The 23,562-nt window shown below is 40.3% G+C and overlaps 1 protein-coding gene across 1 annotated transcript in view; it reads right to left on the bottom strand.

Annotated features, from left to right (window-relative positions):
• LOC138977178 (MORC family CW-type zinc finger protein 3-like) overlaps positions 1-23,562 on the bottom strand; it is a 37,711-nt gene that overhangs the window by 3,891 nt on the left and 10,258 nt on the right. The window contains exons 6-16 of the mRNA XM_070350085.1: positions 22,600-22,732; positions 18,437-18,678; positions 17,365-17,527; positions 16,297-16,429; positions 15,480-15,608; positions 14,810-14,941; positions 9,876-9,982; positions 9,374-9,451; positions 8,793-8,918; positions 5,384-5,431; positions 4,508-4,610 (exon numbers count right to left, since the gene is read on the bottom strand). Of these exons, the coding sequence (XP_070206186.1) occupies positions 4,508-4,610; positions 5,384-5,431; positions 8,793-8,918; positions 9,374-9,451; positions 9,876-9,982; positions 14,810-14,941; positions 15,480-15,608; positions 16,297-16,429; positions 17,365-17,527; positions 18,437-18,678; positions 22,600-22,732 (1,394 nt within the window). The remainder of the gene's footprint in view (positions 1-4,507; positions 4,611-5,383; positions 5,432-8,792; positions 8,919-9,373; positions 9,452-9,875; positions 9,983-14,809; positions 14,942-15,479; positions 15,609-16,296; positions 16,430-17,364; positions 17,528-18,436; positions 18,679-22,599; positions 22,733-23,562) is intronic.

Raw genomic sequence — 23,562 nt, 5'->3', positions numbered from 1 at the left:
AGCAATGGTTGCGGTGTCGTGAGGACTGGTGCATCCTTGTCAGTCGTCTGAAGGACTTACAGCCATACCAACATCTTGAGGGCCGAAAGATGGCAGTAGGGTAACGTACAGTAGAATACCTATTCGTCTTACCTGTTAAGCTGCTTTGTTTGAGCCAAAAGGTGTCTGCGTCTTGGACTGTAGAGTTTCTTGCGGTGTTGTCGGCCTAGAGTACTGGTCGAAGCCCGGAAATGATATTGTGATGTAAAAAGCTTTGTAAACAATAATAATTAGTCTTGGCAGTGTCAAGATCCATTTAACACCAGGTTTTTGCGTGTGTGAGTGCGTGTGCGCTTGTGCCTTGTAAGCTACTGTAGCGGACAACTATTCAGATTACATTCAAGCCTGTAAACAAATACTAAACTTATAGAGTGGTGTAGAGGCATTTATGATTGTCTAAAAACCGGGCTATACCACTCCATAACAAATGGCGCCCAATAGTGTTTGTTTGTTTGACCCTTTAGCAGTATTGTTTTCTATCTCAAGGCACGTGCGCTTACACGGGTGTGAATGATTGTTTTGTTTGTCCTGTTTGTCCAGTAACATTTTCAGATTTGATTTGATTTTTGATTTGATGTGTTGACTGGTATATTCTTGCAAGGCCAAGGTCTTACTCGAGTTTCGTTCATGATATTTTTTTTTAAACAGCTTCTGAACATAACCCCAGTGTATAATTCTGTTGATTTTTTGGATAATCTCTGATCGAGATTCAGAAAATTTCATCGTTTTTTCAACAATTCATTTTCTTTTGAGGAAAGGGGGTGATGTTACGAAGCGGTTTACTCGTATTTTTGGTAATATGTATTGTTGTAAATAGAATAGACTATAGCGATGGTCAGATATTGGAAAGGGCTATAGGCTGCATACCATCACGTTGACCGCAGTTGAACCTTTGTGTAACTGACAAGGTTTTTCACGTGCAAGTGATGCAGACGACAGCTCACTGGCAATGTCATAGCAAGAACGACTTTGTAAACTCAGTCGCCGTCAAGGAGCCAAGCTCGACTCATGTTTTTCGTAACACTTTAGCAGACGGGCTCCTGTTTTAGGTATCTGACTGAAGAAGGATGAAGACTGACGAACTTTCCCTTTCAGTTTACGTGATATCTTCCATTTTCATATTCATGCCAGGCCGGCGACTGTACTAAATGTTGGCTTTACACTCTTTTGAGGTATGTTTGAAACCGGTTATATTTTCATGTCATGTTGTCGTATGTGAGAAGAGTGACTGTTTCTGTGTTTAACGTTATTGTGTAGGCCTAAGCTATTGTGCTACACTGCTTAAACATGTGAGGGTTTTACGTAACGTTTTCTTGGCTTTAGAAAACAGGAATTAACGTGTAAATAATTATATTGGCTCATGCAGCTTAATATGTTGGACGAGTGAGTATTTTTATTGTGCGAGTGAAAGAAACTAAAGACAAGTTGATTTATGGACTATAAACTTTACAGTGTTCCAACTGGAGGGTATTCATCGACGGAGGCTGAACTGAACTGGTGACTGCGGCTGGGTGTACATGACCATGGCATGGAGAGCTGGCAGAGTTCTACAGTTAGCCGCCGAGACGAACTGGAAGGATCAAGGACTACGTCAAGCAATGGTTGCGGTGTCGTGAGGACTGGTGCATCCTTGTCAGTCGTCTGAAGGACTTACAGCCATACCAACATCTTGAGGGCCGAAAGATGGCAGTAGGGTAACGTACAGTAGAATACCTATTCGTCTTACCTGTTAAGCTGCTTTGTTTGAGCCAAAAGGTGTCTGCGTCTTGGACTGTAGAGTTTCTTGCGGTGTTGTCGGCCTAGAGTACTGGTCGAAGCCCGGAAATGATATTGTGATGTAAAAAGCTTTGTAAACAATAATAATTAGTCTTGGCAGTGTCAAGATCCATTTAACACCAGGTTTTTGCGTGTGTGAGTGCGTGTGCGCTTGTGCCTTGTAAGCTACTGTAGCGGACAACTATTCAGATTACATTCAAGCCTGTAAACAAATACTAAACTTATAGAGTGGTGTAGAGGCATTTATGATTGTCTAAAAACCGGGCTATACCACTCCATAACAGAGAGTAAGAAAGAGGGAGAGAGAGAGGGGGGTTGAGAGAGCGAGAGAGGGGAAGGTGAGGCAGGCTGAACAAATCAGAGAAAGAGAGAGAGGAAGGCGGGTCAGGATGGAAAGAGAGAGAGAGAGAGAGAGAGAGAGAGAGAGAGAGAGAGAGAGAGAGAGATCAAATCAAATCAAATTCAAATCAAATCAAATTTTATTTTACGAGGGTTGTGGCATAAGCAATATAAACGAGCTTCTTTTCAACCAGCCCTCGCCCAGAGAGAGAGAGAGAGAGAGAGAGAGAGAGAGAGAGAGAGAGAGAGAGAGAGAGAGAGAGAGAGAGAGAGAGAGAGAATGAAAAAGATAAAGAAAGAGAGTGATTGAGAGAAAATGAATGAGTGAGAGCGAGAGAGTAATGGGGAAAGGTGGGGGGATGAAAGAGAGGGAGAGAGATAGAAAGGCTGGTTAGGATGGGACGAACTCACGAGTGGTTTACTGCGTAGGTCGTCGGCCCATTGCAAAAAGGGAATAACAAGTGGGCTGGGGAAATAAACGAAAATCTCGAAAAATACACAATAGTTGGAAATTCCGACTGTTGGAATAACGCATCACGGATACCGTATCTTGTTCTGTGTCTGTTCTTGAATTGTCTTTCTTTTCACTGAATCATTCACGCGACCGATAATCATTTCATCAACCAAGCGCAGCCCTGATTTTAGCCGCGATGGCGGTGGGGTCTTGCGTCAGCCTTTCCCTGATGTCCACAAGTTGGCCAGGCTCTCTGCGAAGAAAGTCTGTGTCCACAGCTTTCCACGACTATAGTGCTGGATATACCAGTGAGTCACTGACTGACACGAGCAGTCATACCCGAAGATCAGGTCATCTGACTCACAATACAGTGTGTCCTTGTTTCTGGAATCAGGGACGACTTTCTTGAAGCAGTTATTACGACCGTAGTCACGGAGCAGTGTTTGTTTTTGTTTGTCGAAAACCTCACCAACTTTGTTTCGGGTGGTCTACACACAGTGACCTGCATTTCCGACAGCACGTTCCGCTTCACAGAGGCATGTTGGGTCGAAATACTTTGCGACTGGGGAAAAAAACAGTCTTCTTTTTTACTTGAAACACTAATACCTGTACAGTACACGCATCGTCATTATGAGTCACACCGTGCAGTTCAGTCATGTTATTGTCACAGTTGACCGGTTCACCCACTGACCCACATTCACTGCTATCAAGTGACACACTGCTCAGGTAGAGCGCCCCACGTATGTCATGTGCAGGTAACAGCGATATATTGCTATTTCATATGTTACGTGGATTTCCATTGGTCAATTGGGAAAAAGTGAGCTCAGTGCAAAAGTGATATCGACGACATTTCCGTCGATATCAGTTTTAATATCGACGACCTCTTTATTGCTTCCCCACTTCAAAAACAAAAACACCTAAATTTAAAAACAAACAAATATATATGAAAATCTAATGATCCCAGAATTTAGTTGAGCAAGTGACTAAAGACTTTTTGAAAGAAAAGACATTTTGAAATACTGAAAAGTACAAGAAAAGAGTGAACAAAAAGAAATGATATAATCAGAGGGAGGGATATGGAACAGCCAAAACTGAGACAAATACTTTTGTAAATTTCTTTACAGAAAATACAAAATGTCCAGAGAATTAGCAATATATCTAACATTGACTGACTGTGTGATGATATCTTCTGCTATTGGTCTGTTTCGACAGTGATATCAAAATCTCGACCTCCGGTCTCGATTTTGATATCACTGTCTCAACAGACCATAGCAGAAGATATCACACAGTCCGTCAATATTGGGTAATGTCGTGTCGGGCAAGAGTGGCCGAGTTTGTGTCAAAGTTTCCATAAAACATGTCAGGCCTACCACTCTCAGTGGTTGCAACTATTGGGACTACATTGGTCTCCACACTTGACTGAACCTTCACATTCTGATGATTCACATCATAACTTGCCTGTTTCTTTTTTCGTCTGATGGCTTTTTTCTCTGTGTGTTGCACGCTGGTAGAGAGGAAAAGAGGGTGAGAGAGACAGGAGAGAGATAAAGGAGAGAGAGAGGAGAGAGAGAGAGGAAGGAAGAGAGAGACAGAGAGAGCGACTTAGCAAAAACGTTACTACACACATACTCACGCGTACAAACACACACACACATACTTACGCGTACAAACACACGCGTACACACACACGCGTACACACACACACACACACACACACACACACACACACACACACACACACACACACACACACACACACACACACACACTCACACATGTTGCGAAAGTGTGTGTGTGTGCAAAATGTTACTTCTTTTTACATTACCTTACGTTCCAACCGTGTTCTTTATATTTGGATGTTTACATATCAACAGACAACAGCAAACTGTTAACGCTTACACTTTCTGCAGTACTTCGTCGTGCAGTGGATTCCTCAGACGTGTTGCCTCGCGATCTTCCCTGTCTATTCCCTTGACGTTCCGGACGGTTTCCTGCAGTAGGCCTGTATCAGATTTGTAAATGGAGGAAGATATTTTTTATTCTATTTAATACACAAGTGTCAGCCATCTGCACTTATGGCAGAATGACCGAGATCTTGTACGTGTCATTGTGGTGACACGGGGGTGGGACATGGCTTCCGTCACTGGGTCTACACATAAAGTTGACCCGTGTCCGTCCCGGCCCGAATTCGAACCTGTGACCTTCCCATCACAAGTCCAGTGCCCTACCAACTGAGCTACCGCCCCCCCTCCCCTGGGTGTTACTGTGTGTTGATTTCATTTATGAGCCTTGAAGTCTTCGCCTCTTGTTAAATCTGTTTTCGAAAATTAAAAAAATTAATACGTTAATTGTTAAGCTTCCAAGCCGAAATGCAGTAACATTGTCCGGACTGAGACGAAGATTGTTTAACCAAAATTTAAATCAACTTGATTCAAAAATGAGGTCGTCGTATTGCGGCCTCAACTTTCCCAAAAAATTGGATTTGACATCAGACATTTCTCGAACAAAATGAAAAAGGGCAGAGACTCGCTACACACACACACACACACACACACACACACACACACACACACACGCACACACACACACACACACACACACCCATACACACCCATACACACACACACGCACACACACACACACATACACACACAGTAGACGGTTATGTCTGCACTGGGACGACCTTTTTTTTAGTTCTTCAGCTAATGCTTCATGTGATTTTCAACACCAAACGTTACAAGCAGGTTAAGGTCACAAAAAGTTGTTATTACTTACAGGTCATATTCTTCATCAGCAGGTTTCTCTTCAGCGATGTTGCACCTGCTGAAATTAGAACACAATATTGAAGCCATTGTACAGACATTTTCTAAAGTTTTAACAGCTGATGTCAATGTTCTGAAACTGGGAAACAATATTGAAACAACATACAAGGTGTGCATGTATTATCAAACTGCAAACAGCTAATTTAAATCTGGAGGAACATTTTATTTTGTATTTCTATTTTGAGACACTTGTGTACATGTTTGCAGACTGCGTAACCACACTCCTCTTGCATGTATTAGAACATATAAGTAGTACAGGCATAGTTAAACTACAACCGCAGCTACGCAATTTAAAACAGAATGTAAAGGAAAGTTTTTTAGTTCAACAAAAGTCATGTATCTATCAAATCACAAATATAAAGCAGTCAAATAAGCAATTTTAGACATGAAGTCACATATGTATTTGGGTTAAGCGAATGTTTGCAGACCTTTGGATTTTTTCTTGCATGATTTTTTTTTGTCATCCTCTCCTTGGTAAATTTCCTCCCCCCTCATCTCTAGAATAGGACATTACAGTGCTTCTATTTCAAGGTACTGAACGATGTTTCCAAAAGAAAAACAGGAACGGGATAAGCAAACTGGTTATTCTCAAGAGCTGTGTACCATTGGAAACCACGCTATGAAGTTGACATTTCTTTACATAACTGAGACCATACACATTGATTCCATTAATAAACACTGGTTCTTTATATTCTTGGCCTGCCGATAACGAATTAGAAATACTTGCACATCTTGTTTGTTTTGGTTCAGTAAATTAAAAGCGTTTTAAAGTACGTCAACTTCGTAACATGAAAACCAAAGGTTGTGTGACATGGATGTGAACACTATCAGTTATGCAAAAGGTGACTAGAATATATACTATGCTTTTTGTTGCATGTCTGTTTCATTTTCTGACTGGAATATATTTTTGAAACATGTTTACTCATGTTTTAAATACAGTACAACACAAACATACTTGTATCAGGAGGTCTATTATAACAACAACAAAACTTATGAAATTAACAATCTAAGATAGGAGATCTGTTATAACAAGAACACAATAATTTCATGAAATTAACAATCTAAGAAAAAAAAGAAACAAAATAGACGACAGTTGTCTATGTTAAAGGCACAGTAAGCCTCCCGTAAACCATCACAGATACTGTCAGGCTTTTACACACAGTACAAACACCCTTCCATTTGAACACTCACCGAACGGGAACATCCTAGGTGCCCTACGTAAAGAGCGAGCAATTTTCAAAGAATTAATTTTTCGGATTGTCTCCATCTCAATCGGACCCATCCTGAACTCAGGTCAAAAATGAGTTACTTCCCTTCAACTGGCGATAGCCGTGGAGCGATGATTATCAGAATGAATCAGACCGTGGTGCGTTTTGGTGCGAGACCTAACTTTTAAAATCTAAATAATAAATTGACAGCTTGTTACACAAACATTCTTAAATCATAAAAGAATTCTTTTTTCATCAAGACAAGATCAGTATTTCGAAGTTTTTAAAGTTTGAAAAAAGAAAAGCCCGGAAGCAGGGTCACACAAGGTCGTGGTTTTCGTAGCAGACGGCGGTTTATAGGCAGTCAAAAGCCATCGCTAGAGTTCTTATGAACCACATTCGTTTGTTTCGTGAAAAGTCAGAGGTACATAATAACGTGCTATTGCAGATAAGCTTAGAGCGAGCCGCATTCAAATTACAAACTGACGACTGCATTGTGAAAAAGGGAAACTGGATCACACGGGTTCACGATGGCTCAGGGGTAAGATAAACCACGCAAAAAGAAATTCTTTGAAAATTGCTCGCTCTTTACCTAGGGCACCTAGGATGTTCCCGTTTGGTGAGCGTTCAAATGGAAGGGTGTTTGTACTGTGTGTAAAAGCCTGACAGTATATGTGATGGTTTACGGGAGGCTTACTGTGCCTTTAACTTACACACATTGCACACAAATACATTTTGAAAACAAAGGTACTTGAAAACTACAGCTTGGTCTTAACGTTTGGTCTTTGCCTGACAATCTGGCATTATACAATTCAATTACACATCTTCGTTTAAGGACAAATTTAAACGCCGCCATCCCTGGTAAACTTTTTTGTGTGCATTTTACAGCGATGGCGTGTAAAATTTTGCAATCAAAAATCGATTCAGTATAAACAAAATGTTTAATCCCAAATAATACCAATTCCTCTGATAAATGTACATTTGAGACGAACTCGTATTTCAAATGTAATGACTAATCCACTCTGAAGCTCTTGCCAAAAAGGTTCAATACTATCTTTAACTTCTGAACAAAAGGAACAATTTTCAGATTCCAACATTTTCATAACCTTTAGTATAACATTTGTTTCCAAAATTCTATAAATATTTGTAATCTGCAAGCATTTCAATTTAACATCTTGTATCTTGTGTATTTTCAAAAAACATCTTTCCCATTTATGTTTGAATAACATTTCTGAAACAATTTTGTACAATAATTTGGTTCAAAATGTACAATTTTCATCATATCATATAACTTTTTTTTCTACACCTTTCTGTTCTGAACATATTATTTGGCATTGTCGAGACATGTTTATTTGATTTGTTTTTGCAAACAACTCTGTCTGTTCAGTCTTTTTTTATTGACAAGATGAGCCCAGAATATGTAAGAAAAACAATCAATGCGTGTGTTATATTTATACTGAAAATCATCATAAGATAACAAATCACCAGAATCATCCCCAAAAATTTCCAATATAATAAACACCTTTCTCATCTAACTAAAGTGTTACTACAAAAATAAAGAGAATACATTCTAGTTGCCAGTTAATATACGTTCCAATCATTTAAATGACTGATAATGCATGTCCCAAAATGGAACACAGCTCTGGAGAACAAACCCATAAAACACCTGGAATTATTTCGTTTAAAAACGTGCAAATAAGATAAAAGTCGCTTGTTTATTTCAATGCTTGTTATTCTCTCAGGTGCCAGGAGAGAGGTTCAGTATAACACTCGCTTACTCCATTACACATGTCGTATGCATTTAAAGCGCTTACTTCCCTTTGGTTATTTGATGTGCAAATACAAAGGCAATGACAAAGTGCCTCAGCAACACACAGAGGGCAGCAAGGATATTGGTCACTCGGCAGCCTGTCACTCAGACAAACAGACTGACTAATCACAAATACACAAAGAAGAAGAAGAAGAAGAAGAAGAAGCCAAGGTGAAGAAGAAGAAGAAGAAGAAGAAGAAGAAGAAGAAGAAGAAGAAGAAGAAGAACAAAAACAAGAACAAGAAGAACAATAACAAGAACAAGACCACCACCACAACAGCACAGTAACAACAACAACAACACAAGATGAAAAAGAACACAGAATAATAATGCGAAACACATACTTTTTTGACTGATCAGGGTTATTGTAACAATACCACTTCTCTGGAAGCTGCTGATGGTCCGCATATGCAGGTATTCGTCGCCATTTTAAGCAACGGTCACATCCCACCCAATTCCAGCGATGTTCTCTGAAATATAATCATGATGTAGAAAGTCATTATGCAGTATGTCACCGTCTAATTGAGAGAAACAAAAATCACAATCTAATACAAACTGATCAAGCCATTTTTGTGTGGAACTGTAGAACGATAATATAATTCAAATTGTTGACGGATCTGGATATAAATATTGACACGAAAACTAAAATAAAACATATCAGGTTGAGTTTTCCGACTTCAAAGACGTGTGGCATTTTACTGAAATTGTGTCGGATTTGGACTAGATTTGGGTAGAATTGTGACTGAATGTGTGTCATATTTTGATTGGATTTGTGTCGGATTTGGACTGAATCAGTTTTAGACTGGATTGGTGTCGAATGTAGACTGGATTCATGTCGCACGTACTCAGACTGGTTATAAGAATTGAATTTATATTATTGAAGATGATATTTTACAGAAATGACACAACAGCAAAATAGTCTTACTCATCTCGCTCTTCATCCAAGATGATGATCTGTCCGCAGTATGTGTCCAGCTTCGTTGCCAGCGCTTTCATTGCAGTCCTGCACTCATGAAACACACGCACAAACACATAGACATAGACATGCACACACGGATGTAAGTTGATGAAGGTGATGCGTACTAGGACAGAAGCATAAACAAGTAGAAGATACATCCACTGAAAAGATAACGAACGTGCACACAGAGACACGTACAGTTACAGAGTCAGGAACACCAAGTTGCACATCCTTGAGGCAATCAGTTTTGAACGTCTTTGACAAAATACTTTTTAAAAAAAAGTTAAAAAGAACACACACACACACACACACACACACACACACACACACACACACACACACACACAAGACGAAGACAAAGAAGTACAACAACATCAACAGAGAAACACCTAAAAGAAGAATAAATAGAGGGAAAAAAATCACAAAAAAAGACAGCCATACAATGTACTATGCAGGCCTTAGAACCTACCTGTAGTCTCCATCGTTCACAAACTCCTGTTTGTTGTGAATAGGCTGCATAATGTCTGTCACATCGGCAACTCCAACCACTCCAACGCCACCAGCTCTCTCGCAACTCTGAAGCAAAATAAAACTGAACTTACCTTCCCGTGTACACGGTTCGGTTCACCATCTCAGATTTTGCCAGGATTTAAAAATGGGATAAGATTCCACTTGGTGTCATATCAAAAACCAACAGCCTGGGGAGTCGCTGTGCACACTATGATTTACTTTTGATGAATCAATTTGTTTTAAAAGGCAGCTGTTGGGTTGTGGCTCTCAAAATCTGTTCATTAGAATGAGTTATCATGTAACTGAAACTATACTTAAAAGTTACTTGGTGATTTTGACAGCTTGATAACACAAGTCCGAAGACTTTAGACATGCTACAATGTCTTTAATCGAAGAAAGTTTGCATTCTTGGCCGAGTCAATGCAGCCCGCTCGAAAATTACTTCCCTTGGACGCGTGACGTCAGCCGCGGAATCGGCCGGGTTGAACGGTGCTCTCTTTATGCCGTGTAATGGGCGCAATCGGGTTGTCTAGTCAAGCCCTCAAGCATACTTCACGGGTAGGTGAAGAGAAACTTAGGATGGGGTGACTTCTCCCAGGCCAAAATTTCGCAGTAAAAAACGGAGTTCATAACATGTCTTCCGTCCCCCTCCTGCTTTTGTTCCACTTGAACCCTGTTTTTGTTCAACTTATTGGCAGATATTGTCACGCGTCGAGGAACACAAACACACACACACAAACACACTCACACACAGACACACACACGTGTTATCACACATATACACAGACACACACACACATACGTGTTATCCGGTGTCCGACATAAGCTCGAACGACAAAAGCTCGAACGACAAAATCTCGAACGACAAATGCTCGAATGGACAAATGCTCGACGCGACAAAAGCTCGACGCGACATATGCTCGAACGACAAATGCTCGAATGGACAAATGCTAGACGCGACAAAAGCTCGACGCGACAAAAGCTCGACGCGACATATGCTCGAATGACAGAAGCTCGACCGGACAAATGCTCGACGCGACAAAAGCTCGACGCGACATATGCTCGAACGACAGAAGCTCGACCGGACTGTAGAATGATGCTGTCAAAACTACTTTGATAACGTCATATCTGAAACGGTCACGATGATGTTGTTCTAGTTTCGAGCGACAAATTGACTACATTTGTTTGATATCACGTTGTTGTTGTTGTTGTTGTTACTAAATTTGTTTGATATAACGTTGTTGTTGTTGTTGTTGTTGTTGTAAGCACGCTGCTGGATTCCACACACACACACACGCACACGCACACACACACACACACCATTACAACAAAAATATTCATCAATAACACAGACACGTTCGATCTTTTGTCACGTCGAGCTTATGTCCATTCGAGCTTTTATCGCATCGAGCTTTTGTCGCGTCGAGCATTTGTCCATTCGAGCATTTGTCGTTCGAGCGTATGTCGCGTCGAGCTTTTGTCGCGTCGAGCATTTGTCCATTCGAGCATTTGTCGTTCGAGCATATGTCGCGTCGAGCTTTTGTCGCGTCGAGCTTTTGTCGCGTCGAGCATTTGTCCATTCGAGCATTTGTCGTTCGAGATTTTGTCGTTCGAGCTTTTGTCGTTCGAGCTTATGTCATGTACCCCGTGTTATCACACACACACACACACACACACACACACACACACACACACACACAGACACACACACACACACACACACACACACACACACACACACACACACACGATAACCATCACAAACACAGTTTGACAAATTCATCTTTGATTTTTTGCGGCCGAACCCCCCTCCCCCATTTTCCACACTAGATCTACTGTTTCATCTTTGTCTCCGTCTCTCTTCCCTTTATCTTATCTCGTCTATCTACTTGAGTAACTGAAGATGTATTATCATCATCTCTTTCCTAGATTTTCCCACCGACAGAGTTGGCTTTTGTCTTGAATTCAGTACCTCACACGTACACGGTAATTGGTGTGACACCTCAAGCGGACCTTCTTCATAAGTGTACAGTGTCTGCTGACCAGGGACACGAGGGTCTGTGGTTGAGCAACTTTATGGTTTAACCGGGTGGACTGGAGGAGTAGCAACAGCATGTGAACCACTTTAGAAATGACTTGTAAAGGTTGCAGTCGGTCAGATCAAAGAAGAGAAAATGGGAACGTGGGTCTTGAGAAAATACCACCATCCTAATACTTTACTTTGTGCAAGAATCAATCACGCGTACAGCATTACAGATGTCCAGCTGTAGTCTACATTGTACTGTAAACTTCACAGCGGCCTTATCGGCTTCCTCGAGTGACGTCACAGCAAGGCTAACGCTGCGGCGTCTTTTCTTGTGCTGACAGAGTTGTCGGTCGCGGATTTTGAGTCGTTTCGGCCTGCCAACTGCTTGGTTTTTTTGCGGATTGTGAGAACTAGCAGAAAGTTTCACGCATTTTAATGGTTTCAAACTAATGATGAAAGTGTCTTCTTCTGGACCAAATCAACAGTCTTTAGTTGAATCAACTCGGAAAACTCTTAAACGCGTTTTTGCACGCGACTCCGCGCATTTTTGAGACCAGGCAACCCGACAGCTGCCCTTTAAAGTTAACAGTGGCTTTTTAGAAACTACTTTATCAAACAATCCCAACTCACCACATCAAGAATTCAGGGTGTTGATTTTTGGTATGCGTCCGAGCGGAGGGATGGTCTAATTCCATGAAAAAGCCTATCAGGATCTGATATAGTGAGCCGAACTGTGATAATAAATAGGAGTGTGCCTTAACTCACACTGGCCACCATTAGTTCAATTTTTGTTTTTATTATCTTCAGACAAGTTTTGACTCAAGGTCTTTCGCTAGACTGGAAATTGAGACGTGTGTGTGTATACTGTGGACTGGGTGGCCGAGTGGTAACGCACTTGCGCTCGGAAGCGAGAGGTTGCGAGTTCGACCCTGGGTCAGGGCGTTAGCAATGTTCTCCCCCCTTTCCTAACCTAGGTGGTGGGTTCAAGTGCTAGTCTTTCGGATGAGACGAAAAACCGAGGTCCCTTCGTGTACACTACATTGGGGTGTGCACGTTAAAGATCCCACGATTGACAAAAGGGTCTTTCCTGGCAAAATTGTATAGGCATAGATAAAAATGTCCACCAAAATACCCGTGTGACTTGGAATAATAGGCCGTGAAAAGTAGGATATGCGCCTAATTGGCTGCGATCTGCTGGCCGATGTGAATGCGTGATGTATAATAGTATTGTGTAAAAAAAAAATTCCATCTCACACGGCATAAATAAATCTCTGCGCCTTGAATATGTGCGCGATATAAATTGCATTAAAAAAAAATTTAAAAAAATCCCTGCGCTTAGAACTGTACCCACGGAATACGCGCGATATAAGCCTCATATTGATTGATTGATTGATACAGTGATGCCCAGAAAACTATACTGGACAAAAGTTCATGAAACTTTACATGCGTATTCTTCCAGATACTATCGCTCACAGTTTTCTGATAATTTTGTTCGAGAAATGTGTTTGACGATAACATATCGGTCTCTAAAACAAGTTGATGCAGCACTGTGTCATCCACGTTCTTAAAATAAATTGAAATGTTTAACGTTTGGTCAAACATACTTAGAATCGGCCAAGGTTATTGCATTGCATTTTAGCTTGGAAGCTTAACAACTGTTTAACTAATTTGCAAAAAAATGTTTTGCTTGAAATCGTAATTACAATGTCAGACACACAAGTATTCCATTGCATTCTTCATTTTTTCTTGAGTCTGAAAATAGATAGATATGTTATGTTTGTACTGATTTTAAGCTCTTTAAAGCAACGAACATCCGTTAAAGGCACAGTAAGCCTCCCGTAAACCATCACAGATACTGTCAGGCTTTTACACACAGTACAAACACCCTTCCATTTGAACGCTCACCAAACGGGAACATCCTAGGTGCCCTACGTAAAGAGCGAGCAATTTTCAAAGAATTTCTTTTTGCGTGGTTTATCTTACCCCTGAGCCATCGTGAACCCGTGTGATCCAGTTTCCCTTTTTCACAATGCAGTCGTCAGTTTGTAATTTGAATGCGGCTCGCTGTGAGCTTATCTGCAATAGCACGTTTTTATGTTCCTCTGACTTTTCACGAAACAAGCGAATGTGGTTCATAAGAACTCGAGCGATGGCTATAAACCATCGTCTGCTACGAAAACCACGACCTTGCGTGACCCTGCTTCCGGGCTTTTTTTCCAAACTTTCAAAACTTCGAATTGTACTGATCTTGTCTTGATGAAAAAATAATTCTTTTATGATTTAAGAATGTTTGTGTAACAAGCTGTCAATTTATTATTTAGATTTTAAAAGTTAGGTCTAGCGCCAAAACGCACAATCATCGCTCCACGGTATCGCCAGTTGAGGGGAAGTAACTCATTTTTGACCTGAGTTCAGGATGGGTCCGATTGAGATGGTCTCAATCCGAAAAATTAATTCTTTGAAAATTGCTCGCTTTTTACGCAGGGCACCTAGGATGTTCCCGTTCGGTGAGTGTTCAAATGGAAAGGTGTTTGTACTGTGTGTAAAAGCCTGACAGTATCTGTGATGGTTTACGGGAGGCGTACTGTGCCTTTAATGCAAATAAGGTCACATGTGTCCATGATACCGAGACACTGATGTCTCAGTCGGCCTGTTTCCGTCAGCCAGGACTCAGTTTCGGTGAATACTTTTCAGTGGAGATTTCAGACCAACAGATTGATTACATGTTTTGATATCGGTTTACATGACTTGTTTTACAGTTTGAACAGAATTAACAAATATCCCAGTGCCTTTCAGTCTTAGTTTAAAAATGAACTAAAAATCAATTGCTTTTTTATTCCGAGTAAAGTCAAAGTCCTAAATCAGACCTTGGTTTGGCAGCCCAGTTTGTGGTATGGTTTGATAAGTCTGTTTCTGTGGTAAAACATCATGCCGTCATCTTCCATTACTTCTGCTCCTTTTTTTGGCAGGTAGCCGAACACAATCTCTGCAGCTTTGTCCTGCACGAAGACAGTATAAGTATTTGTATGAACAGACTGTTTTTCTTTTGCTTTCTTTGACAAGTAACTTTGCCCTGTAGGAAAAAAAACCCGTCATGAGTATATACACAGACTGACTTGAACTCTGATTCTTTGGAAGGTGGCTGTACCCTGCACAAAATGTCGTCATGAGCGCATAAACTGATTACATTCATCTCGAAGTCACAAACATTTCATTGGCTTTCTTTGTTCTTAATTATAAGTGTACACACAAATAAAACAGTATGCTTTTCTTCCCTTCTGTTCATTGTTCTTGTACCCACATGCGGTTTTCTGAAATAAACTCCTTTGCCTTTCTTTTCCTTGCACAACCTATATGATTTAATAGTCAGAACCTTTTAGATTTTCTGCGTAAATCATATGACTAAAGATTAAAGCTGATTTTTAATTACCACGGTAAAATCACAGTAAATAAAAAAAACCAGTTCAGTCATATTGTTCCCCGAGCACATACACACACAAAACCTAGAAGCCAGCCAGACAGACAAAAACAACTTACCTTTCCTTTCGGTTTGTACATCATAGTTTGCCTTTTCATCAAAGCACCAGTGATCAGAAAGCCCTGCACCTTTTTCTCGCGTATGAAGATCTTCATTTCTGGCTTTTTGAAGAGGATACTGCAGTATCTCTAAAAAAACAACACCACAAAATGTTCACAAAATGTCAGTACACTCAGCGTTGATTGCCATAAGCTATTTCCACTTATTATGAATGTTAAAGGTAGTGAGGGATGGGTTGGGGTGGGGAGTTCAGGGAGACATAAATAGATAACGTTACTGTGGGCAAACATGAATTGCATTTTTGTTCTTACATTCGTTGCAAAAATCATTATTGAACTTAAATATTAATTCATGAATCATTGAAGTTTCCCCCATGGTCATATATATTTTATAATCGAAAAGTTCAACTAAACTTTCAGTAGCAGTAAGTTTAGCATCCCTACTTTGCTTCTTACATTGTTAGCACTAATGGGAAGCTAGTTCGGACTTTTCACGTGGAGCATAATTTATGTTAAGTGCCAAATAATTGTCTCGTTGAACTTTTCAATTCCAATTTCCATTCAGGCACAAGCGTTTTACATGTAAAATGTCCATAGTCTCAACAAAAGTCATGGACTTTTTTCAAGAAGAAGACGACGAAGAACAAGAAGACAACAACAAAACAACATCACAGCAGCAACAACAACAACAACAACAACAACAACAACAACAACAACAACAACAACAACAACAACAAAGACTTAAAGAACAAGAAGAACAAGACGAAGAAGGCAAAGAGAAAGAGAGGCTCATACAAGTAGGACAAAGAAAACAGACCCTCAGTGACTGTCGGTACTCCAACACTTTAACTTGCTGTTGTATGGTCTCCTGAGAGGCGTCGTGAGTCTCAGGGTTTCTAATATCTGTTGGATCCGATTCAAAATCCAGTTCCAGTACCCCATTTCTTCCCCTGGTATTGTAAACAGAATCAGAAAGTTGTGAGAAATACATCAATAGACTATCCACTTACACATCTTAATCTTTGTTTGTTGACAACTATTTTTCACCAGACGCAGTTACTGATGAAGTTCATGAAATGAAAAGGTAAAGCCTTAAAGCCTTCTTGGAAAGGAACAAATTAAGAAAATAATACTGTCTAATTACTGGATGTATTTTGTCAACATACAAACGTCCATTTAAAAACAGTAGATAAATAAGTAAATGACTAAATAAAGGAACTAATAAGGGAACAACGTGTGTAAATATATTCATGCCATTATAAGACACTTAATCTATACTCAAGAGTAGGCATTAACGGAGGAGTGAACTAAGTATCTGATAAATCAAAGAACTTGAAACTATTTAGTTTGTGCTATTGTGTAAATAGGTATTTGTACACATGATTATGACTATTCGATCATCACTCTCCTCCCCCACTAACAAAACACACATTTAAACACCACATTTTAGCCTACCATGCACAGGATGGCATTAGAAAAAACAGCTTACATAGTTTTGAAAGTTATTGCAAGTTTCTCATGGCTAAAAACGCAAGGGAAGCATAGTACCAGTGCAGAATTACTTAAGTTTTTAATTATGAATTTTGACCTAAGCTGGGACCAACCAAACAGTTATTGTGAGATTTAACCAATTTTTAATTTACTCGAAAGAAGTAAACAAAACAAACAAAACACGCATCTAACACAATAGCAACATGCAACAACCAACATTTAAATCCTGTGTGGAGTATACCTTTCTTCTTGGTAGATTTCAAGAAGGCCAAAAGAAAAAATGCAACAACAGCAACACATAAAGAAATAGACAAAAAATACCATTATTCCTTCCACCACCAGCAACAAAAACAGAAACTGTGATCACTGCAATCATATTTCAGCCATGTTTTACCTCTTCAAGCCAAACAACACAATAGTTGTTCCGCTGTAATGTTTGTGAGACGATAGTTTGCGCAGCCTTTTCTTCAGTTCATCCTCGGAATTGTAAGGCGAAAATTCCAAAATGGCTTCTAGCGACGTGTCCATTTTGATATCTATGTTGCTGCTTCTATCTAGTTTTAAGGTTAAGGTTTTATATTACAACATCGACCGTTATTCGTAATGCACTTACGTACATATTTGTAGTGGGAAGGTTAACGTATGCTGATAGATATTCTTAAAGCACTCAGGTGCACCTTTGTACTGGAATTGTTTTTGTTTATGGTGTTTTTGTTGTTGTTGCTGCTGCTGCTGTGGTTGTTGTTGTTCTTCTTTCTGTAATGCTGAACTTCATTATTGATACACTGGTGTCTATCTTTGTATATCTTTGTAGTGGGATGGTTACAGGTTTTATTTTGTAGTGCTGAACGATGCACCGATGTATACACATACATCTCGCCAGTTGGAATGCTAGGGGTTTACTTTGAAATGCAAAATGTCGCGCCTTTGTTAATGCACTCGTGTGGTTGTTTCAAACGTGTGTGTACATAACGTATAGCATGCTGCAAAAATCAATCAATCATTAAATAATGTCCATCCAATCAAGCAATGAAATAATGGAGAGAGAATACGGTGTCAACGTTTTTCCAATAGTATTAATTGGATAAGCAAAAAATGTCCATACGTTACCAAAGACTAATCCAGTCAAACACCGGCAAAACGCTCAGTTCGAACCCATACTGATGTGTGCACAAAGTCCCAGGTCTGATTACTTTTGTTTTAGAACAAAATAAACAAAACATAAGTTACGTTAGATTCTGTCTGAATTCTTCTATGCTTATTCTATTGATTTTCTTTTTCTGTCAACTTTTCTTTTTAGTATCTTGTTGTTCCCCCCGCTGATAAGGATGAAACTAGTCCGGGTACATTTGTGAACGTTGCTGTTTTCTGGTGAGTACATTTGTACTGTTATCTTGTCCCTGTTCCTCTCACCTGCAGTCCCGTGTTCCATTTCTTTATTTATTTTACAGCACACAAAAGGATATAGTTGGGCAGTGTGTATTCCAGCAGAGGCAGAACCAGTGTGTCCATGTTTCCGTCCGCGCACATTGTCTGCGAGAGGAATCCAACAGATGCAGTCTGTGACTCCTTTCGAACCGTGAACACCAGGGCATCTTTGGCCAATCGCATGGACCCAGACTTGAAGCCGTTGCCGTACTGTCCTATTGGCATGCGGACTTTTGGTCCCGCTTGTTTTTCATACTTGGCCTTTTCACAGTAGCCAAAGCTGTAATAAAATAAACAGAACATCTATTAAAGCTTCTTAAAAGCTTGGTTATTGGTTTAAACAGGTGCGATTGTGTATTGAAAGCTCGGGCATTCGATAAATGCCATCCGCATTTCCGAAGAACCCAATGTGTTATTACCAGAGCATGAAACATTTGGAGTCTCTTATTCAGCAAGTTCAAAAGTTACGAATTTTTTTTTGAAACCAGAAAAAATAACGGTTCAAAGTTAACGCTTGTCCGGTACAGTTTTCTCCGAAAACGGAGTTAGTACTTTTACCCACTTACAAAGGAAATGGACTCGAAAGAATAATGATAGAATACTTTTGACAAGAACAAACACTCGTTGGACTTATTCCGCAGTATTGTTCTGGTCCAAGGAAGCACAAATTATAATGTCACATATCAACATAATAAACCAGTGAGAATCCTGACTGGAACAGATAAACGATCTCCAGCGGCATATATCAACCTGAGTCCAGGCATATACATGTACTGGTCACAGCATATAGGCGAGAAGTCGGTTGGGAAAAAAGTTGCTTAGTAAAGGAGTTTAATACATGGGCAGTACTACCACTCATATTTGGTATAATATAAAGAGGAATGCATATATAGATATAGGTTACACACTCCGAGTTCTGAGGCTCGGTAATACCTGAAAATCTACCCGAGGGAAAATATGCACGATATTCAGGACGAGGTGTGTGAGCTTTGTATCCCATTACTCCGACGTTTTCATTAAAAAACACACCACTTTTTGACACAAACTCTGCATGTGCCTGTTTTCTGCTTATCCAAACCTTCCGCGACCGCAAATCGTGTCATGTCATCAAATTCATGTGCAAAACGAGTCCCCAGTTGTCTTTTTGGTAAACGCGCCATAAAACGCCTGCTTTTGTATTCAGTCATCTATACTGCTAAAGAAAACGAATAACAGTTATATCTAGAGTGTTGAAATGAAATTTGATACTGTGCAGTTACCGGCCGGTTTCAGTCGGTGACCCAAGTCGGTTGTCAGAGGTATTCGCCAAAAACAACTGCGTGTGTGATTTTACAAGCGATGAGGATGATTGCTGAATTTGTGCTTATTCGAGCTGTTGTGCTTCAGTGTTCAAATGTGGATTACTTACTTCTTCCATCGTCATTTAGGTGAGCCTTACTTTGATGTCTGTCGTTCAGTCTTAGGCCAGTTAACTGTACTGTACTGCAGTATAGTTTTGTTCCGCTGGTCTATTCAATGTAGGTCAAAACTTATAAATCTATCTGCCTGCATGACCTGAACCTAGACACCGTTGTTTACTTTAAAATTGAAAAATAACACACGCAAGATCCGACCTTCTTTGCCACCGTTTATTTTAACCGTATCTCCAACTTTGTAAGTGGCAATTTCCATGTTGTTGGTCAACTTGATCAGTAGCCGATGATTCTGTAGCAGACGACAGATCTGCAGCAGACCCTGACTGCTTTGTTCTGTTGAACCAGGTTTAGCCGTCAATGCTTTAAAAGCAATAGCAAATGAAAAAAAATGTAAACATACTGTTTTAGTTTAAAGGCACAGTAAGCCTCCCGTAAACCATCACAGATACGGTCAGGCTTTTACACACAGTACAAACACCCTTTCATTTAAACACTCACCGATTGAAAAATGCTTAGGTGCCCTCCGTAAAGAGCGAACAATTTTCAAAGAATTTATTTTTGCGTGGTTTATCTTGCCCCTGAGCCATCGTGAACCCGTGTGATCCAGTTTCCCTTTTTCACAATGTAGTCGTCAGTTAGTCATTTGAATGCGACTCGATGTGAGCTTATCTACAATAGCACGTTTTTATGCACGAAACAAACGGCTGTGGTTCACAAGAACTCTAGCGATGGCTTTTAACTGTTGAGAGGAACGGCGATATATATGCATAAACCGTCGTCTGCTACGACCCTTGCGTGACCCTGCTTCCGGGCTTTTCTTTCTTCAAACTGTCACAACTTCGTACTGATCTTGTCTTGATGAAAAAAGAATTCTTTTATGATTAAAGAATGTTTGTGTAACAAGCTGTCAATTTATTATTTAGATTTTAAAAGTTAGGTCTAGCGCAAAAACGCACCACGGTCCAAAAACATTCTGATAATCATCGATCCACGGCTATGGCAGTTTACATCGATAGAATGAGACCCGAAGGGAAGTAACTCATTTTTGACCTGAGTTCAGGATGGGTCCAAAAAGTGTTCGAGACAATCTGCAAAATTAATTCTTTAAAAATTGCTCGCTCTTTACGTAGGGCACCTAGGATGTTCCCGTTTGGTGAGCGTTCAAATGGAAGGGTGTTTGTACTGTGTGTAAAAGCCTGACAGTATCTGTGATGGTTTACGGGAGGCTTACTGTCCGGGCGTGATTTCCGGTATATTCATAACAGCCGTCCAGCACCAAAACGAGGCGCCATTGTTGTAGAGGAGCAAGTCCACAAAAATAAATTCTTTGAAAATTTATCACGCTCGACAGAAAGCAGCCAGGATGTTCCCGTTCGGTGAGCGTTCAAATGGAAGTATGCTTGTACTGTATGTAGACGCTCGGGGAGCTCTGTGATGGTTTACGGGAGGCTTACTGTGCCTTTAATTCTTATTTCGTTGCTCAGGATTTTGAATCAGGATTGTGTTGTCGGGATTGATCTAAGCGGTTGCCTATGAAACCTACTATATAGTTGTGCGCCTTGAATCACTGTCTGTCTCTATCGCTCTCTCTCTCTCTCTCTCTCTCTCTCTCTCTCTCTCTCTCTCTCTCTCTCTCTCTCTCTCTCTCTCTCTCTCTCTCTCTCTCTCTCACCGCTTCGGCCAACTCATAATCTTCACTCAGCTCTTTTCACACAAGCAGATACTGTGTATTCTTTGTTGTTTTCTTTATTTCTTGAATGTTAAAATGTTTGTAGATCGTTACCCAAACGTGAGTTCGACTTTTATACCGCAGAATATCTCAATCGTTTTGCTGAAGAAAGTAGTCCCGGAGTCAACGATAAATATGCAGATGACCTCTATAAATCATTCAATTGTACTCTGAGATCAAAGACAATGACCAATGACAGGTGAGATCGAGACTCGGTGATGATGGATCATCCATATATGGTAACCATAGATTATCCAGAATAATGACCTCCTCAGCTAACAGAGACAAAGAGGCAGGTCATTAGATAAATATAATTATACTCTCTCGCCTTGTGGTGAACTTCATAAGTAGTAGCATCAATACCCAATTTTCAGGCAAAGTATCCAACATATTTTGAAAAAGATTCTTTGCACAAAAAACAACAACACTTTGTTGAAAAAGGTACACTATTTTTTTTTTTAGAAAGAACCGATGTACAGAATTTTTTTTTGGTGCAACTGAAAACCTAGTAAACGGATTGCTTGTTGTAATACTTTATCATTGCCTCGCCACCATCTTACAAGCAGGGTTCGTCGACAAATTTGAGATACGCTCACAATATGTGTCATAAGTGTTTGCCTCTCGGTCTACTTAAAAGATCACTTAGTCGACGTACTGCAAATTAAATAATTTGTTTTGTCATAAATAAGACGTTCCAAGAAACTACCATTCTTTTGGTTTTTTTGAATTTCCAATACGAACGCTGAGTCGGCATGGCTATTTGTGACCCTCCACCACGAAATGAGTCGCATGTCACCTTGCGCGGTTCTGCGCTAGGCTTAATATATAAGGCCGGGGAGTGTCTGGTAACAGTGTGAGGGTCACCTTAGTCACAGGCTTATAACTCAAAACTCTATTCTAAAACGGGTTTCACCACTGGATAGAGCATAACAAACTCTTTAAGAAAATGTACAAATATGAAAATCATGCAAAGGTGACATGCGACTCATTCCGTGGTGGTGGGTCACATTTTCGTTGAGTCAGAAATAAAATGGTTTTCATAGAAAGGAGTATCTACCTCATCATTTTAGAGAGAGTCGCCGAGTCCATTCCTTTTCCATTGTCCGTGAAGACAAGACAGGGTTTGCCGCCGATCCTTTCCTTGTCAATCCATAGTTCACTCGCTGCCACATCAGGGTCGTTGGCATTGTCTGAAGAAGAAGACGGAAATAATCTTGTGTTAGGAACGTTTTGTCTGATTTCTATTCACAGCGGTATAATGCTGCATAGTAGGGACAGAAGGAGAGAGAGAGAGATTGGATTGGATTGGATTGTTTAATTGTGTAACCAGTGATTTGGTTTTACAATGTTAAAAAAAAAAAATCAAAAACTACATTTTCCGTTATCAAAGCTGAAGCATATACAAAACATAGCATTGACATTATCGAACCGATACGACAAACGCGTGTTGTTCTCGCGACATGGATGCCAGATCGCGTGGGTGGCGAACATGTTACCGACAAAACGAATAGTCACAGTGCCGAAGTTCATAATTGGTCAAGAGATTGGAAGTGTTCGTCTTCTCACAGTTTCAAGTCTTAAAGTCACTGTCCATTGACTTCCTAAGTTTCTCGTTACATCTTTTAATTTCTTCTGTCATTTTAGCAAAGTTCTCCTGCAATGGTGAAGTCATTAAGTGTTGGTTATCTGATGACTGTAGAAAGCCTTCACCGTTGTCCTGTAGTCCTGTCACCATGCCCGTTTTCATGTGCCTGTCTCTGACATGTGTACTGGGATGTTTGGGCTTTTCGCTTCGATTTGTATCCGCACCTGAGAGCAGTCCGATGTCAATTCCTCTTTCAGACGTTTTCTGTTCAATGTGTGCCAGACCCTCACTGTCGACGTAGTCGTCTGTCTGACGTACCGCACTATCAAGCCAACAATCCTTGGTCTTCCAGCCACTTGCGCCAAAACACATGGTGACACCTGTATTGTTTACATGTTCCTCTCTCGGGCGCACAGTGGCAAGCGGTGGGTCTGT

The sequence above is a fragment of the Littorina saxatilis genome, linkage group LG9 (genome assembly GCF_037325665.1).
Source record: "Littorina saxatilis isolate snail1 linkage group LG9, US_GU_Lsax_2.0, whole genome shotgun sequence".
NCBI classification, from domain to species: Eukaryota; Metazoa; Mollusca; class Gastropoda; order Littorinimorpha; family Littorinidae; genus Littorina; species Littorina saxatilis.
This window is presented reverse-complemented; position numbering and strand designations above follow the sequence as displayed.